Raw genomic sequence first — 17,253 nt, forward strand, 5'->3', positions numbered from 1 at the left:
GCGTATGTAGATTGCCTGGATGTGTATCATGTATATCTGATAGATGTTTGAAAGTCAGAATTTGTCAGCAACAATATGCATTCTTGTTACAGTGTGCTGAAGAAAAGGAAACTCGAGACCTTGTGCGGCAGTATGGTGGCCTTGACCCTTTGGTTGGTCTCCTGAACACGAGTGAGAACAAGGAGCTCCTAGCAGCAGCAACCGGCGCCATCTGGAAGTGTGCTATCAGTCATGAAAACGTCCAGAGATTCCAAACACTCAAAGCCATAGAAATTCTTGTTGGCCTGCTCAATAACCAGCCTGAAGAGGTGGGGCAAATAAACATTAGCCTGATTTAAGAAAAATTAAAATAAAGTACATATCATCATAGGTTGATTATTTTCTGGTTCTGCTATAGAGCACAGGTTGGTCAGGCGTCTAAGGCGCTGCAATTCGCTGTGCAAGAAACATATGCTTGCTGGTTCGAATCCCAGAGTTCTAGATTTGTAAGTACCAACCCACGCCCGTTGGTCTCACTGAGTTCACTGGTGTTATAGGGGCGGTCGTTAGAGCCTGGTGGTTAAAGCGTTCCCTCGTCACGCTGAAGACCCGGGTTCGATTCCCGACATGGGGACAATGTGTGAAGCCCATTTCTGGTGTCCCACGCTGTGATATTGCTGGAATATTGCTAAAAGTGGCGAAAACCATACTCACTCACTCACTGGTGTTATACTGAAAGTGCTGCTAAACTCAACTCAACTCACTCACTCACTCACTGTGCTGTAGTATTTATGATTGATCTTGTTTGTGTCCAGGTTTTAGTGAATGTCGTTGGTGCCCTCGGAGAGTTAGCCAAAGATCCACCAAATCGACTACAGATCCGGAAGTCTGGTGGAATATCCCCTCTAGTTAACTTGCTGACCGGAACAAACCAAGCGTTACTTGTCAATGTCACCAAAGCGGTTGGGCAGTGTGCGGAGGAGCCTGACAACATGGTGTAAGTTGTGTTGATGAGGTCATTTCAGTCTTATTATTAAAGCTTTGGGGGACTTCCCTGTGCCTCCTTCTCTCCATAAATAGACTAACTGAGGATCATGGGGTCACAATGATTGTTGGATGTTGTAATGGGAACATCAGGGATACCGTATTCAACGTAATAAACGCCCAGGTCACTCTCAAAATTATAAATAGGGGGCGATTATTAGAATATTATAAGATCGTAAATTTCTTGGTTTATGCTAAGAGCCTGAAATGTTTACATACGACAGATATATTTTTCAAGAATTTAATTGCCCATAATTAAGGGTGATATAACCCACGAGTGCGTATTATACACGAATAAATAAGTCTTGTGTACATTGATCAATCGGAAGGGGTGCTGATTGGGATTGTTCACTAGCCAGTATAGCAAATATTTGCGTGCGCGCTTATTAGAGCAGGGCGCTTATTACATCGAATACGGTAAGAGTTGTCAGTTGTGATCAAACAACATGGATTGATGCCCACATCGACCACAGGTTCAGACTGATTACTATACAGGATGTTGGAATATTGCTGACTCTGATAAAAGAAAACTCTAGGAGCAAGCCTCTTGCCGAGTGTATGCGATTCTGGTGTTAATACTAATACTGTTTTATTTACACTCCTCGAAAGGAGGTAAAGAACACCTGGTTTTGTCATATGACTACAGTTAATCTGTCATGGCTGTTGGCTATTGCAACACAGCCTTCTGACTGTGGGTATAATCTTTAACTTGTTTAGAGCAGTATACAGCGATTGGGATTGAAGCTGAATGTTGAAACTGTTCGAACAAGGGAATCTGGTGTCAAAGCCTGGCTCGTCTGTAGTCAAGTCGTGTCGTGTGCTGTTGAATGCTCACCCTATTAGCCTCAGGTTTGATGCTCAATGCCAAAGAACATGTTTCACTGAGCTGTAGCTTTTGTCACTTTCAGAAGGCTTGAGAATAAAGGGGGATAACTCTTGCCGGCATGCTATTAGTAAATACTGTACACTGCAGTGTGTTTAAATGTTTGTTAATGCCAACCTCCCTTCCTCGAGGGGCCGGTCGGGTAGCCTAGTGGTTAAAGCGTTCGCTCGTCACACTAAAGACCTGGGTTCGATTCCTGACATGGGTTCAATTTGTGAAGCCTGTTTCTGGTGTCCCCAGCCGTGATAAAACTGGAATATTGCTAAAAGCGGCGTAAAACCATGCTCACTCACTTACCCTTCCTCGAAACAGGAACTACCAGTGTTGTACCCAATGCCCAAAATGTTTCAGCCTTTGATAATGAAAGGGTCTTCAAGTCGTAAATGGGGTAATTCTTGCCTTCTAGTTCAGTTTGATCATGTTATAATCATATCATTGAATTTTTCAGCATCATAGACAAATTAGATGGTGTTAGGCTGCTGTGGTCACTCCTCAAGAACCAAAACACACAAGTCCAGGCCAGTGCTGCTTGGGCCATATGTCCGTGCATCGAAAACGCTAAAGTAAGCCCCATAGTTGTAAAGTGAGAACTCCTTACTTGCCTTGGCACCTGTGATCCCGGGTAGAATTGGTCTACAGAAACCGATGCTTGTCGTAAGAGGCAACTAGCAGGATCTGGTGGTCTGACTCTCTGACTTTGTCGATGCATGTCATCGTATCCCAATTGGGTAGATCAATACTCATGATGTCGAACACTGGATTGTCTGGTCCAGACTCAATTATGTGCAGATCGCTGTCATACAGCTGGAATATTGCTGAGTCCAGTGTCAAACAGCAAACAAACAAATACTTGCCTAGGGTGGTCAAATTTACACATTCCACATAACCATGACTTATATATTAAGGATAAAAGTTTACAAGATATGATTTTTTATATTATTGAAAGATTTTTTTATCAACATCAAATGGGTAACAATTAATTGTTTTTGCATGGGTATACACTAAGAGTTTCACAAAAGAACCAAAACTTGAAAGTAGGGGTGGAACACTGGTGCACTGTTTGACCTGGGACTTGAACTGTTCAGGATGCTGGGGAAATGGTGAGGTCGTTTGTGGGAGGTCTGGAGCTCATCGTCAGCCTCCTCAAGTCGGAGGACAAAGAAGTACTTGCCAGTGTATGTGCAGCAATCGCCAATATAGCCAAAGATGAAGAAAACCTCGCCGTCATCACAGACCATGGCGTCGTGCCCATGTTAGCGAAACTCACCAACACTGTAAGTACCGAAACATGTTTGTGTGTGTTCATACTGATTTGTTTAGATATTTCAGTTTTGACTCGTCTTCTAAAACACATTGTTATGCAAATTTTCCATTACTTAATATTGTCTAACTTGAGGACTGACTGACCAAAATGGCTGTTTCGTGTGAGTGATGTCTGATGGTTGATCTTCAGGAGGAGACAACTGCAACTGTGTCACTGTGCCCTGATCAAGGCCACTCTGCCCTTTGGTCAAAACACCATTAATTAACAGGCAGTCATTTTATTGCTGTAGTATTGCTGACTACAGATTGAATCATATTCACCATTATTCAAAATGAAGGATGAAGTCATAGTACTAGTGATATCCTCAATGACCTCAGACCTTCATAATATCATGATCACCAGATGTATGACCAAAAGTACAGTCTACTTTTTGCCTAAAGGATGTGGGCACATTAATCAACCGGAAGAATATTTTTATTTTTACTGTATGTGTCATCCAAAACTTGTATACCATTACCATCACATTAATTGAAAATGTAATACTAAACCTAGCATTTATTGCTTAAAAAACTTTAATCTGAATATTCATTCATTTTGGGGATCTTATCAATATGAATGAACAATCTGTTATATAACCATGCAATAATTTAATAATAATAGTTGAAAGAAAATATATTTTCACAAGTACATAATCAGAAAAGCAGCCATATATCACAAAAATAGTCAATCACTTTTCAAAACCATATTTTAGTACTATAGTATGCACCCAAGCATAATACCACCCCTCTAGGGGATGCAGTATTTAAAAAGAATTTTTTTTAGAGTACCGTATTCGATGTAATTAGCACCCAGGGCGCTTTCAATATTAGAAATAGGGGGCTGTTATTAAAATATTATTTTGGTGGAAAAAAAACAGAGATGAAAGATAAATTTCATGCCTGAAATGTTTATATACGAGAGATACGTTTTTCCAGAATTTATAGGTGAATAAATAGGTGTTGTGTACATTGATCAATCGGAAGGGGTGCTAACTGATATTGTTCACTAGCCAGTATATTAGTAAATATCACCGTGGGCGCTTATTACGTTGAATACGGTATTAGGCGCAGAAAAAGCTTAGTCGTGTCCCTTCAGTGAATTCAGGTACGTCGATGATTGAGTGCACAGAAGACTGACTGACAGCTGAGCAAGCAGAAAACAGTCAGCATTGTTAATTGTAGTGCCCTTGTTCAGCCTCCTAATTTGCCAACAAAAATGTTGATAGATCACTTAGAGACTAGTGAAAGTAGGTCCGTGATTAACGTTCATTAGCATGGGATCACAATGGCAACATGTGTTGTGAAGGTGCCGGTTTTTGTGAATCCGTTTGAAGCTCCAGATCGAGGGTGATTGAGTCAGGAGTTAGTGTGTATCGACATTGATTAACATTTATTTCATACCACACATTGCTATCATTCTGGGAATTAATTTTTTTATCACTTTTTGTACAGGCGCTGACATTTCTCTTCTCCATACATTTGCATGAAAACATGTTTGGTATTCTGACATGACATTAAGTGGTTAGGAAGACTGTTTGTTCTATGTCATTATATAAACATTATTTCATTACAAGACTTTGTTTAATGTTATTATAAAAAGATTGTTCCATAATAAAAGATTATTCCACGAGTACCCACATCTAACTGTTCTGATGATTATTGATAATCCTGCTAGTTACTTTTTGTTGTAATATTTTCTTTTATTAACTTAAATGATAGGCAAAAGAAGTCTATCATCGATAAGATGTTTAACTAACAAATTCAGTTAACATCTTTTTTTAAACAAAAGAGATCCTCTACAAGCATGCTACTGTCATCGTGAAAGGAGAAAAGTATGAAATATATGTAAATTAATGAACTCTTTAAAAAAATATTGTTTATGGCTCATGTCAATGTGACACTTGTCTGCAGGTCATTTCAGTTGGATGACGAACAGTCAGATTGTGATTAATCGACATGTGAGGCTTGCTTATACTCGTGTCACTAGCATAGACTGATAGGGACACTAGCTAACTGGTAGTTTCCTAATGCCGAGATAGAACTTGTAGATTTCACCGATACTGAAACCATAGGTATGTTAATCATCACCTCGCCTTAATGAACCGAATGATACCATCATTTGATCATTATAATAATGATGGTATGTCATGTGATAATTAATAACTATAATCTGGCCACATGTATAGACCAACTACTGGGATGAAATAGACACCTGCTGATGAGGAATCTCGTTAATAGCATGTGTCCTGTTTTTATTTATTTTCATGAATGTCCTCCTTGTGATGAGAGAGCATAACTGATCTTTACCTGTTTTCAACAAGGCCTTGATTTCAAATTTGGGAAATGTTTTTCATATCTGACAATGAAACTGACAATAGCTGGTGTTAATATCGTCTCATATTTCATTCAGGGATGAATTTCATAGCAGAATATTGTCATGTAAAAATTTCCCAGTGACAAATCCTCATATGTTTTTCCCGTTTATTCATATGTGTTTGATATACTGAAAGCTGATCATGCATCATATTTTCAGGTCAAAGTGGCAGGTGTTGTGGCTGCATGATCAGCTAAATATCAAATTACATCCTATTTTTCACATTTGAATATATCAGCAATATTGCTTTTGATTGTGGCATTTCTATTTGTTTGTTTGTTTGTTTGTTTGTTTGTGGTTTTCTTCATAGTAAGACCAAAACGTTAGATAATGGATCAAATTATCCTCGAGGGTGTGTTCTAAATAGGTATTAGGAAAATATATTTTTCAGATGTCATTTCCTTGAGAACATTCCGCGTAAACACCTATTGTTTTGGACGTGCTTCTTCCTAATTGTTGGTTGACGCATACTGTGTCAACAGTGTTCATGTCGCTTCAGCCCTTTGACGTATTTGGTGTTAATTTCTTTAGGATGAGGTGTTCGCTCAGCACTGTTGAAAGAATGCCACCTGTCTAGTATTTCAACAATAGACACCCACAAATAGCCCATATCCCCTGACTCAGCAGTTTGTATCACAAGTCATGCTTGAATAGAGTTGAAACTTTTGGAAATATTTTGACTATTTGTGACTTCCCATATGGCTGCAGAAGCAGATTAGCTCCTCTTCACTTGGATGTTTAAGGATAAGGACAACATAATGGCAACTAATCATTGTAATGGGTTTTATTTCCCAGTTTAAATTTGATTTTTAATATAGCTTTGCATTCATGACTCACTTGGGGATATATCAACTTGGTCTTGTCGCTATATGGAGAAATAATGCTGATGCGATGTTAAATTTTAACTTACTCAGTCACTATTTCCAAGTTTATAAGTTTTCAAAGATGTTATAGTAGATTCCGAGTTACTATGTTAACACTTGGTTAAATTTTATACATTAAAGTCTTCAAATTGGGGATGTATGTCTTTGTAATGTGGGGGATTTTAGTAATTTGTGGGATTTTGAGGTGGAATAGGTGCATTCCATGTTAGAATAGTTCTGTAAGGTGACTTAGTGGATTGGATGGTCAGACTGCTTGATTGCATGTCATCGTACCCCTGTGGTGTGGGGTGTTGCTCATTTTATTAATCACTTTCTTTGCCTGGTCCAGATTGGATTATTTACAGACAATCTTCATTTAGGTGCTATATTGCTGAGTACAGCATTAATCAACAAACAAACAAATCCCTTACCTGTTGTTAGAGTTGACTAAAATTGAGATCAGGTGTCACAATGTCTGATCGGGAGAGTCACATGATGATGTGGATTGCTGCTCATGCTATCAACCACAATATTGCCGATGTCGTCATAACTCCAGGTTAGAATAGGTCTTCAGCAACCCATGCTTTCTGTAAAAGGCGACTTTGCTTGTCGAGAGACGACTAATGGGATCGGGTGGTCAGGCCCACTGACTTGGTTGTTGCATTTCATCGTATCCCTTTGCATTGATTGATGCTCATGATATCAATCACAGGATTGTCTGGTCCAGACTCGATTATTTACAGACCGCCATCATATATCTAGAATATTGGTGAGTGCAAAATTAAAAAACAAACAAACTCAAAATTGATGGGGAACTTATAACTGAAATTTCAGCAATTCTAGCTTTCACACGTGAAATCATATATCCCCTCATCTATAAGATTCAGATCATAAATTACTGACTTGATGTAAGCAGTTCCATTTGACAGCATCTCCTTGACTCTGGAACATAACTGTATATGCTGATACATCTGTTGCTTGTTGGGGCACTTCTTACAATAGGTTCACATGTGAGAAACAAAATATTGCAAACCCTCTCCACATCAGAAATGAATCTTTTGTTATGTTTACAAATGGCTAAGGTCTAAGAAATTCTGTTTCTATGTGAGTCACAATGAGTATAGGAAGGGAGGTTCATGATACGCATTAACGTTATAAGCAGGACAATGTCAGGCTTTGTGGTTGTGTAATGTTTCTGCTTTGTTGATACACGTTTTCAACTTCTGCTGGGATCAAGTACACAAGTATGGTTCCAGTGAGTGAAATAGGCTGAAATTTCAAACTTCATGGGAAAATCTAAGTCAGATCCAAGATAATTATTCTACCATATGGTGGTATTGTCTTTATCTTCGTATCCTAAGAAAATCAGCTTCTTTCTAACAGTTGCTCCTGTTGGCAACACATCCTGAAACCATGTTGACACATTTTGGCCTTAGATTTACATTTAAGTTTAATGTATGTAAATTAAACATGCAAGTGTTGAAATGAACAAAGTCATTTTTCTAATATATAAGGGGCGGTTGGGTGGCCTAGTGGTTAAAGCCGGCATGCTATAAGTAAATACTGTACACTGTAGTGTGTTTAAGTGTTTGTTATTGCCAACCTCTCTTCCTCGTGGGGGTGGTCGGGTAGCCTAGTGGTTAAAGCCGGCATGCTATAAGTAAATACTGTACACTGTAGTGTGTTTAAGTGTTTGTTATTGCCAACCTCTCTTCCTCGTGGGGGTGGTCGGGTAGCCTTGTGGTTAAAGCGTTCACTCGTCACGCCGAAGACCCAGGTTCAATTCCGACATGGGTACAATGTGTGAAGCCCATTTCTGGTATTCCCTGCCGTGATATTGCTGGAATATTGCTAAAACGGCGTAAAACTATACTCACTCACTCCTAATATGTAATGATTTCTAAACAGTTTGCTTGTTTCCTAAATTATCCTGATCCTGTGGGCCCCAAAATGACTTGTCGTTTGTCTGACCTCCCAGCAGGTTTATCTATAATACAATGGGGAAGAGTTTCGTTACCTTATATAAACCTCTTTGTTACATTTTTAAAACCCTGTTTTTCTAAAGATTTAGTATTTGGCTGCCATACTCAGTCATGCGATCATCTCTTTTCTGCTTTCAATTGTTATTCATTGTGTGTTTTTTGTCCTAGCTGAAACTTGTCTTTACATTGAAGACTAATTGTTAGGTAGGATGGTGGTTTAAGCTCTCTAGTCATGAATTTCCATATACTCTCACTGCTAGAGATATTGAAAAACCAGTTGGTTTAAGGTTTCACATCGCACCTACTGACTCTTCAACACATATTGGTTGACATGATGAATTTGTAGATTAGTATACAACCAAGTATACTTGATTTTCATGTTTTACGTAACCACCATCATTACAGGAGGCCACTGTAACTTAAGTGTTTTGTGTGTAATACATATGGTCCCCAAGACTGTGGCTTGAATGGCTCATGGTCTAGTCAAGACCGTTTTCTTTGAAGAGTTGCATCCTTTAGCCATGCAAAGATCGTCTGGTCAGGGTTCAAATCCTAATTTTAATGTAATTGATATCCTTGGTTTGTCTGTACCTTATCCATTTCTGAAAAGTTGAAACATCTTTAAACTGCATCACTTGCGGCTTTCTGCTCCATTATCAGACACACCATGACTGTTCTTAGTGCTGTAAAATCCAACTGACTCTCTCTCCCACACTGTGTATAGAGAGGATTTGTTTTCATTCTGCACAGAGAACTGTTTAGATTTGTATTTTTTCAATATCCACAATGACATTGTTGGCACTACTGAAAGATAAATAATCTCTCCTATTTCTGTTTGATGTGTGTCTATATTCCTGGCTGCTTAATATCAAGCTGAACTTGTCAAACATGTTTAGGCTTTCTTGTCCCTTATTTCATTTCGATTAAACAATAAAACGTAAAGCATAATTTTCGGGCTGTAACAGAAAAGGAAATAATGCATATAGAATTGAGATCAGTCAGATTAATATGAAATTTTCCACTGACTAACATGAATTACAATGTTGTTGATGACTGGCATGACAGCGAAACCTCGAGCAGGAAGGATGTACATGAACATGATGAAGCAGACAGGAAATGTAATTTAGTCATCAACAGAAACTGGGGCATGGTCCAGGTTACTGCGGAACTGATCCTTGACATAACGACCAACAACTGGTCATATTTATCTGTGGGGAATTATGTTGTATATTTATGATCATATCTGAAAAAAATGGCACATGTTTATAAATTATGAAAACTTAGGTTTAAGTCATGGTGAACAAAATTTAGAGTAAAATTCCCAGTCGGACTGTTGCCAGGCAATCGGTTTTACAGTTGAACCCAATTATTGTAGGTATGTAGAGAATCTCAATGTCTTTTCCTATTAAACTTATGAGCTCGAGGAGTTTTAATCATTTATCGATGAACTGTTATTTTTTTATTAAAAGATACAAGGGTGAGGTGTTATTTATCATCCAGAGTCGTTCTTCCAACTTTTTCAGTTTGTAAAATGGATATTTCCCACACTTGAGAGACATCAGTGCTTGTCCTGTTTTGGTGTGAGAGGTCTTGATAGTCCATTACTGTTAAACATGTCTGGATTCCTGGTAAGAATACAGGTCCCAGCTACTTGGCTGATGCTGTATCATTGTATCCCATTTGGGTGGATCAATGCTTGTGATGTCAATCACTGGATTATCTGGTCCATATTTGATTATTTACAGACTGCAGTCTCCTAGCTAGAATATTGCTTAGTGTGGTGTTAAACAATAACACTCACTCACTACAGAACCATTGCTGTTAATCGTGGCGGCCTCACAGGCAATATGCTGTGATGGCTACTTATACAGCAAAAGAGATGAAATTTCTGTCCTCTGTATATTTATATTATCATGTTGGCAAATGCAAAGAAATAATAATTTTCCACTCACCCACAGGATGTGTTTAGTATGGGAGATGTGATAAAATTCAGATTTCCATTGACAGTATGCCAGGATGAACAAAACACTTATTTTAGAAATAAATTATTTATCGAACAATAAAACACTGCAGGGAGAATATATCACGATGGGTGCGCCGAAAGGTTTGGGCTGCCACCAGTGTTTTATTGCATGGCAAACAACGACCACAAATCATTTATTTTGTATGTGACATATCAACATTATTTCCTCCATTCCTGAGGATGTTAATAAATATTACAAGCTTTAAAAATATTAACTGTCTTTAAATAATGATGACTTCCTCAATACAATACAATCTCAGCAATGTCGGACAAGTCCATTTTATGAACAGGAGGGTAAAGCTTGTTTTTTCCCAAATATTCTCGTATATGTACATTTTCTCCCAATACAGATTGCCATATCCCGTCCACTTTTGGCCACTTGACCATTGCGTTTATCTGCCTTTTCAAGTTACAGCTTTGGGGAACAACTCATTACCCTCTAAAAAATAACTGTTCACCCCGATTATGTTCCTTGGTTTATCAGCATCATATCCATGCTTGTGGGTTCCATCAAAGTGGTACACATCTAAGACCTGCATCACTATATCTCAACACTCTTTCATTGCCATTTTTGTTGAGTAGTAGGTAAGATATGTGCTTTTGATTGTAAGAATTTCTTACTAATCACAGCATAGTGGGAATAAAACATAACTGCGTTTCATTATATTCTTACATTTATTCCAGTTTTTATCAGGTCATGATAAATTAATCCTTATATTTGTAACCCACACTCCTCACTACATTACTCACATCATTATTGTCCTCAAATGTGTGACCTGGCTGATTGTGTTTACAGTTCCATGTGTGTTCATGCTATCAACCACTGGTTCACCTTGCTCAAGTTATTGATAGGTCATTATACAGCTTGAGAATTACCTGATATTGCATAAAACAACATTCATTCATTATCACTAGATTTAGGCCAAATCATTTTCATAGCTTGAGTATTGAATTGTTGCATTCATATTGAAGAACCGGTATTGGTTAAAGTTTTGTTTTGAGTACTGTTTTGTTTTGTTTTGCTTGACATTTTTTTGCTCTATGAAAACAAAGCAAACGTAAAAAAAAAAAAATTCATTTTGACTTTTCGAATTATAAATATATTAAATGGTCTGAAAGCTCTGTGTTGTGATAGATAAGATTCAATAGTTGTCATTATCGAGGATGCTGTACTGAAATAGGGTGTTATTGAGTTCAGCACAAAGCCCCCTGTGTTCAGAAGGCTCCCTATCCAGAACAACATGTGTGGACGTGGATCCAATCGAGACTTATCGAAACAGCTGTTTCCCTACAACAACAGTGATTCATCAGTTCCTTGTGTTTCATCCGGAAACCGATATTATTAACAACACGTAGCTGATACTGAACTGAAACAGAAAGAGGCAAAATATGATGAGTGTATGAAAATTCATTTCCAGGCTTGGTAATTGGGACTCCAAAAACATTATGATGTGTCGTCAATATTCTGTGGTTTCTGGTGATAATGTATATATATATGAGTATGATACTTGTGGTGTTACATAACCACATGTCAATGACATTGAATAAAATATCATCAGACGATATGGCATTTTATGGGTATACAATTATGTTATTGTTATTTACATAGCAATATTATCATGTGTCATCTATAATGCAATGATGTAACATTATATGTAGTAGGAAATGATCATATTATTATGATTGCATCCCTTGGCCAAATTATTGTTGTATAAGCATTTCTGTTATTGATGATGTAAAATGGAGGTGCAAACTTTGTAAGTCATAAGTCAGTGATTCACGAAATTGATATGCTCCCACCATATGCAATAAATCTGATGACATGACAGTTTTAGATCCATCTAAGGACCTTGGATCAGGTATTAAATCTTGTGCTGTGACGGTACTTTTTAATGTTAAGAGTTTTCTGTCATCAGAGATGTGTCGATGATAATGGGGCGATCACTCATCTGGTGGAAGCTGAAAGTTAAACAATACGTTCAATGTTGCACTGAATAACCCTCGGTGTGTGTCATGGTGGGTCCAGTCATGAAACGTGTCAGAATTTGCTGTGCAGTGTTGCATCATTGTCCAAAAATCACCCTCATTTTAAACTACCGTATTTGACGTAATAAGCGCCCCGCTCTTATATATTCGCGTATAATACGCACTTGTGTGTTATATGCACACTTAATTATGGGTAATTAAATTCTGGAAAAATATATCTGTCGTACATAAACATTTAAGGCTGTTGGCATGAACCACGAAATTTATCTTTTAACTTTTTTTTTTTCACTAAAATAATATTCTAATAAGAGCCCCCTATTTCTAATTTTGAGAGCGCCCTGGGCGCTTATTACGTCGAATACGGTAGATAGAAAGAATAGAATAGAATAGAAATAGATATCCACCCCTGCAATGACCCTGCAAACGTTTGCCATTTACAAAGAGACTTGATCACAAGACCAGGGAGAATTACAAATTTGGGTAATTGTAAAACAAAGGTTAATAATTAACAAGGGGGGGTTGTCAAATTTACATGTGATGGCTGAACTATGTTATAGCAATACTGGTTCTGTGTGTCTCTTGTATTTGTAAAACAGGCCCGTGGTATTTAGAGTGTACAGTACACCTCAGTGTTGATGTATTGCAATATGAAGTGTCATATTACTCATAATATGTATTGCAAATCTATTTTCAAACCTTTTTGCACCCCACAAGAGATTCAATATTTTACGCCTTGTAAAACCATGACCTATTGACTTTAGGCAATACTTGCTTGTATGTTTATTGAAGTTATTGCAGCTGTTCTGTAGTGAGACGTGCATCTGTCGAGACTATTTAACATGTCACCTTGTATGCTATGTTCATTGCTTGTGAGTTGGAGATATTGCATATGGTGCAGAGTATATGACTGGTTGCACTACTGGAGGCTATATCTATATGGCTACTGGATTTCATTATCAACTGTGCTATAATCAAGATATATATATTAAGTATCAGTGCATACCCTAATCATATATATACCTTCATTTAATCAATCTAAAACATGGAAAAATGTTTGGTAGTTTTCATTTGCTGCACGCTGATTGGCTAATGCAGTTTTTGAAATTCTGTTTTTTCAGGGTTAGTGTAAGCCTATTGTCACTTGTGCACAGAGTTTGTGTGTTTTGTTTGGTTAATTTTGGTAGCAAAATTTATGTATTGAGAACTGGGTCAGAATTTTAGATCTCAAGTGTTACTTGTCAATGAGACCGTCTCTGTGGTCTAGTGGTAGAGCGTTACCCGGAGAGTGGAAGGTCCAGTGTTCAATCCCCGGCCGCATCATACCAAATGATGTTACATGTTGTTACCCTGTCTGACACTCGGCATTAAGGGGCTAAAACAAGGACTGGTCGGCTCAGAGTCAGTAACCTGTCTGAGTGGGGTGTTCATGTTAAACTGCGGCATGGTATCTCAGTGTGCTAGTACTATAAAATCAGGGTCAGTCCAGACTTGTACAATCAGCCACACACACGTTTATGCACCTCTCTATGTATGTGAAAAAATCTTGGACACAACATTAAGCCCCACTTGATCTCACCTCAACGCTTGTCAGTGAGGACTACCATCATTGGATTTTTACTTATCCTCAGCAGAATTTGGTAACCACCTGGGACCCGTTCCACAAAGCGATCTTAGCGCTACGACTGTCGTAAGCCTATGCTTAAGTATGAGAGTTACGATCATCTTACTGCTAAGATCGCTTTGTGGAACCGGGCCCTGATCCTCAGTTTAGGGAACTCAAACATGGAGCAATGGGAGTCCTTCCTGGTGCTCCCTGCGGGGTATAAGTTGAGTTTTGAACCATTTCTGGGAAATTCTAAAGCCAAATCTTGAGTGACACCAGAAATGGGCTTCATACATTGTAACCATGTGGGGAATCAAACCCGGGTCTTCAGCACGGCGAGCAAGTGCATTTGTCCCTTGGCTGCCCCAAGAATCAAATGATGGCCAGTGTTTCTGATATTGTTTACTGACACATGAAACATCACCTCCCTCTTTATTGTAATCGCCTTCTTTCTCAATTTGTTTCCTTGTTTCCCTGATGATCTTTCTTCAAGAAATCTTCTTGTTCAGTCTTTTTTACAAATTTAAGGAAATAATTCCTCACCAAACAAAAATATTTGTGTGAATTGTGCCCCAGAAAGAGAACCCTCCAGTGTTGTCATTGTCATGTTAGTTACAATATTTTGAATATGTTATATATGTAGATTGATTTCCTTTGAGAGGCACATTTCTGGTTGAACTTATCATGTGTGAAGCTTGTTTGGAACAAGCTATTAATCAGGTATCGCCCTCGGCAGTGTTTACACTTCAGATAATTTGTTAAGCTGTAACGACACGTTTGACAGTTCATAGCCAGGTCAGTAACTATACCATACAGATAAATTTGTAGATTCTTATTGTATTGATATCATTTGTAACTTAGGTCCTTTTATCACGGCATCCGGACATACATTTATTAATGTTTTACTAAATTTTAATACTGAATTTGTCATTAAGATGAAATTAGATACGTTTGATAATTAGAGTGGGTCGTTAGACATGTAGAACAGTTTAGTTTTCAAATTTTCAGGATAAATTATTTTTGGGGTAAAGATTATGTGCTTAAAACAGAAAGGTAATATTTTTATCATAAATTGTTTTTTGTTTTTTTCATTTATTATTTTATAGAAGATTTGATTATTGAATTTTCTTAATTTATCGTTCCCATTATATAGTTGATTTAGGAATTGCATGCCATATTATCTGACAACCACAACATTGAAATGTGTGATCAGGAGAACCCCCTTCCACACCTCATATCTGACGTCATGACCTCCTATTCGTCCTCCTCCACCATGTCAAAGGTCAAATCATGACCTAGCACACCTGTCCTGTGAGTAACGAGCTTCACACAGGTAACGTCTAGCCCTGTGACTTATCTGATGGTGAAACTCGTATGTGTCACGTCACCATTCACAGGTCAGGTAGTCAAGCTTCGGCTGTAAACATGTGTACATAATGGAGACTTTGTCAGAATGTTCAATATTAGTTTTATGATTTTTTTTATGATTATGTTTTATGTTATGTTAAGTTTTTATGTTCAGTTTTGATTTTAGGTCATAACTTATGTGGTCCCAGTGCAGTTACTATCATTGTTCGGTATTATTTGACATATTTATATATCCTTAACTAAAAAGTCAGGGATCATGAATATATTTTAGGATATTTTTTTATAGTGAACATTCAGCACACAATTGTGTAAAAATAACTAATGTGATAGGTCAGTGCTGACCGGTATTCACTGATACAGAACCCATGAAGTGGAAGAGGCGTTAATGTATTGAATGTATTGTTAAAATACAATGTTAAATAACCTCTGAAATTAAGACAATAAGAACTTCACAAAAAAACTCACAATTTTGAACAAAATCACATTCAGTCCTAATTTGCCTGATATAAGTACTCATTTGGAATCCTAGATCCCAGAAGCAAATTAAGGCTGGTCTTTGAGCACATTGGTCCTTGGCTGCTCTTAGAATGGAATCAAGGGAGCCCCCAAATTTTTAACTTGGTAATATTTCTGTTTGGGACACATTCATGCCTAAATTTGGACACTTATTATAAGGAATACTAATCTTACTAAAACAACACCAATGTTTTACGTTAATAAAAAAATTGGATGTAAAGACATCGTCTGTGCTTCATATAATATACCAAGTAGATCATATCCGAAACAATGGCTTTGCTTGTCCACATTCCCAGGAGAAGTGCCTATATATCTGTGTCACATGTGACCTTTATATCCAGCAAGCTGGCACATCAAGACTGATATATAGCGTTGCCTTCCTTCTCATTAGGGTGGCGGACACAAACTATTCTGTAGTATTTGCAATCAATTAAATAGACCTCCGGTGAACACCATCCAGGTGTGTCAATACAAATCAATCGATATGGAGGAAATGTAAGCTCCCAGCTTGAATATACAGTAGGTCCCCTGCAGTTTCATGGGAGTCTATTTTAAAGGCTTGGTCGGGTCTAAATATACTACTCTGGTTCATTTTGTAGGTCTCAAGAGTTGGTTAGATGACGTCCTTTTTGGAATTGTTTTACAGGAGCCCTGGCAGAAACTACACGTATAAAACGATCTGATCATGAATGCACTGAAAATTACTCAAATATATGAAAGTCGGGAGGAATATGTGCATATGCCCATATTTGCAACTTGTTGTGTAACCATGGTGTTTTATTGTTTTCGTCATTAAACATATATCACGTGACTATGCATGGGTCTAGGTTGTCCTGTGGGTACCTTGGTCCTACCCAGGACTTTCCCCATCCCTGGCCCAGAGTCTATACAGAAGTTATCAGTAGCTCTATTGGGAGTCCTACATTGAATTGGCAACTGGTAGGTCCATGGGAGTCTTAGATAAAAAAGGTCACTGGAAGCTCCTTGGGGTGTCATACACAGAATAGGTCACTGGTAGGTCCTTGGTGTGTCATACACAGAATAGGTCACTGGTAGGTCCTTGGGAAGTCCTCCATTGAATCGGCAACTGGTAGGTCCATGGGAGTCTTAGATAGAAAAGGTTTCTGGTAGGTCCTTGGGGTGTCATACACAGAATAGGTCACTGGTAGGTCCTTGGGGTGTCATACACAGAATAGGTCACTGGTAGCTCCTTGGGGTGTCATACACAGAATAGGTCACTGGTAGCTCCTTGGGGTGTCATACACAGAATAGGTCACTGGTAGGTCCTTGGGGTGTCATACACAGAATAGGTCACTGGTAGCTCCTTGGG

The 17,253-nt window shown here is 38.1% G+C and overlaps 1 protein-coding gene across 2 annotated transcripts in view; it reads left to right on the forward strand.

Moving 5' to 3' along the window:
* Positions 1-17,253, forward strand: part of LOC139465678 (outer dynein arm-docking complex subunit 2-like) — a 129,728-nt gene that overhangs the window by 88,752 nt on the left and 23,723 nt on the right. For both annotated transcript variants that reach the window (XM_071247451.1, XM_071247450.1), the window contains exons 15-18: positions 93-308; positions 795-976; positions 2,355-2,469; positions 2,992-3,180. In XM_071247451.1, the coding sequence (XP_071103552.1) occupies positions 93-308; positions 795-976; positions 2,355-2,469; positions 2,992-3,180 (702 nt within the window). The remainder of the gene's footprint in view (positions 1-92; positions 309-794; positions 977-2,354; positions 2,470-2,991; positions 3,181-17,253) is intronic.

The sequence above is a fragment of the Haliotis cracherodii genome, unplaced genomic scaffold (genome assembly GCF_022045235.1).
Source record: "Haliotis cracherodii isolate W230 unplaced genomic scaffold, xgHalCrac1.p SCAF_18, whole genome shotgun sequence".
Taxonomy (NCBI): Eukaryota; Metazoa; Mollusca; class Gastropoda; order Lepetellida; family Haliotidae; genus Haliotis; species Haliotis cracherodii.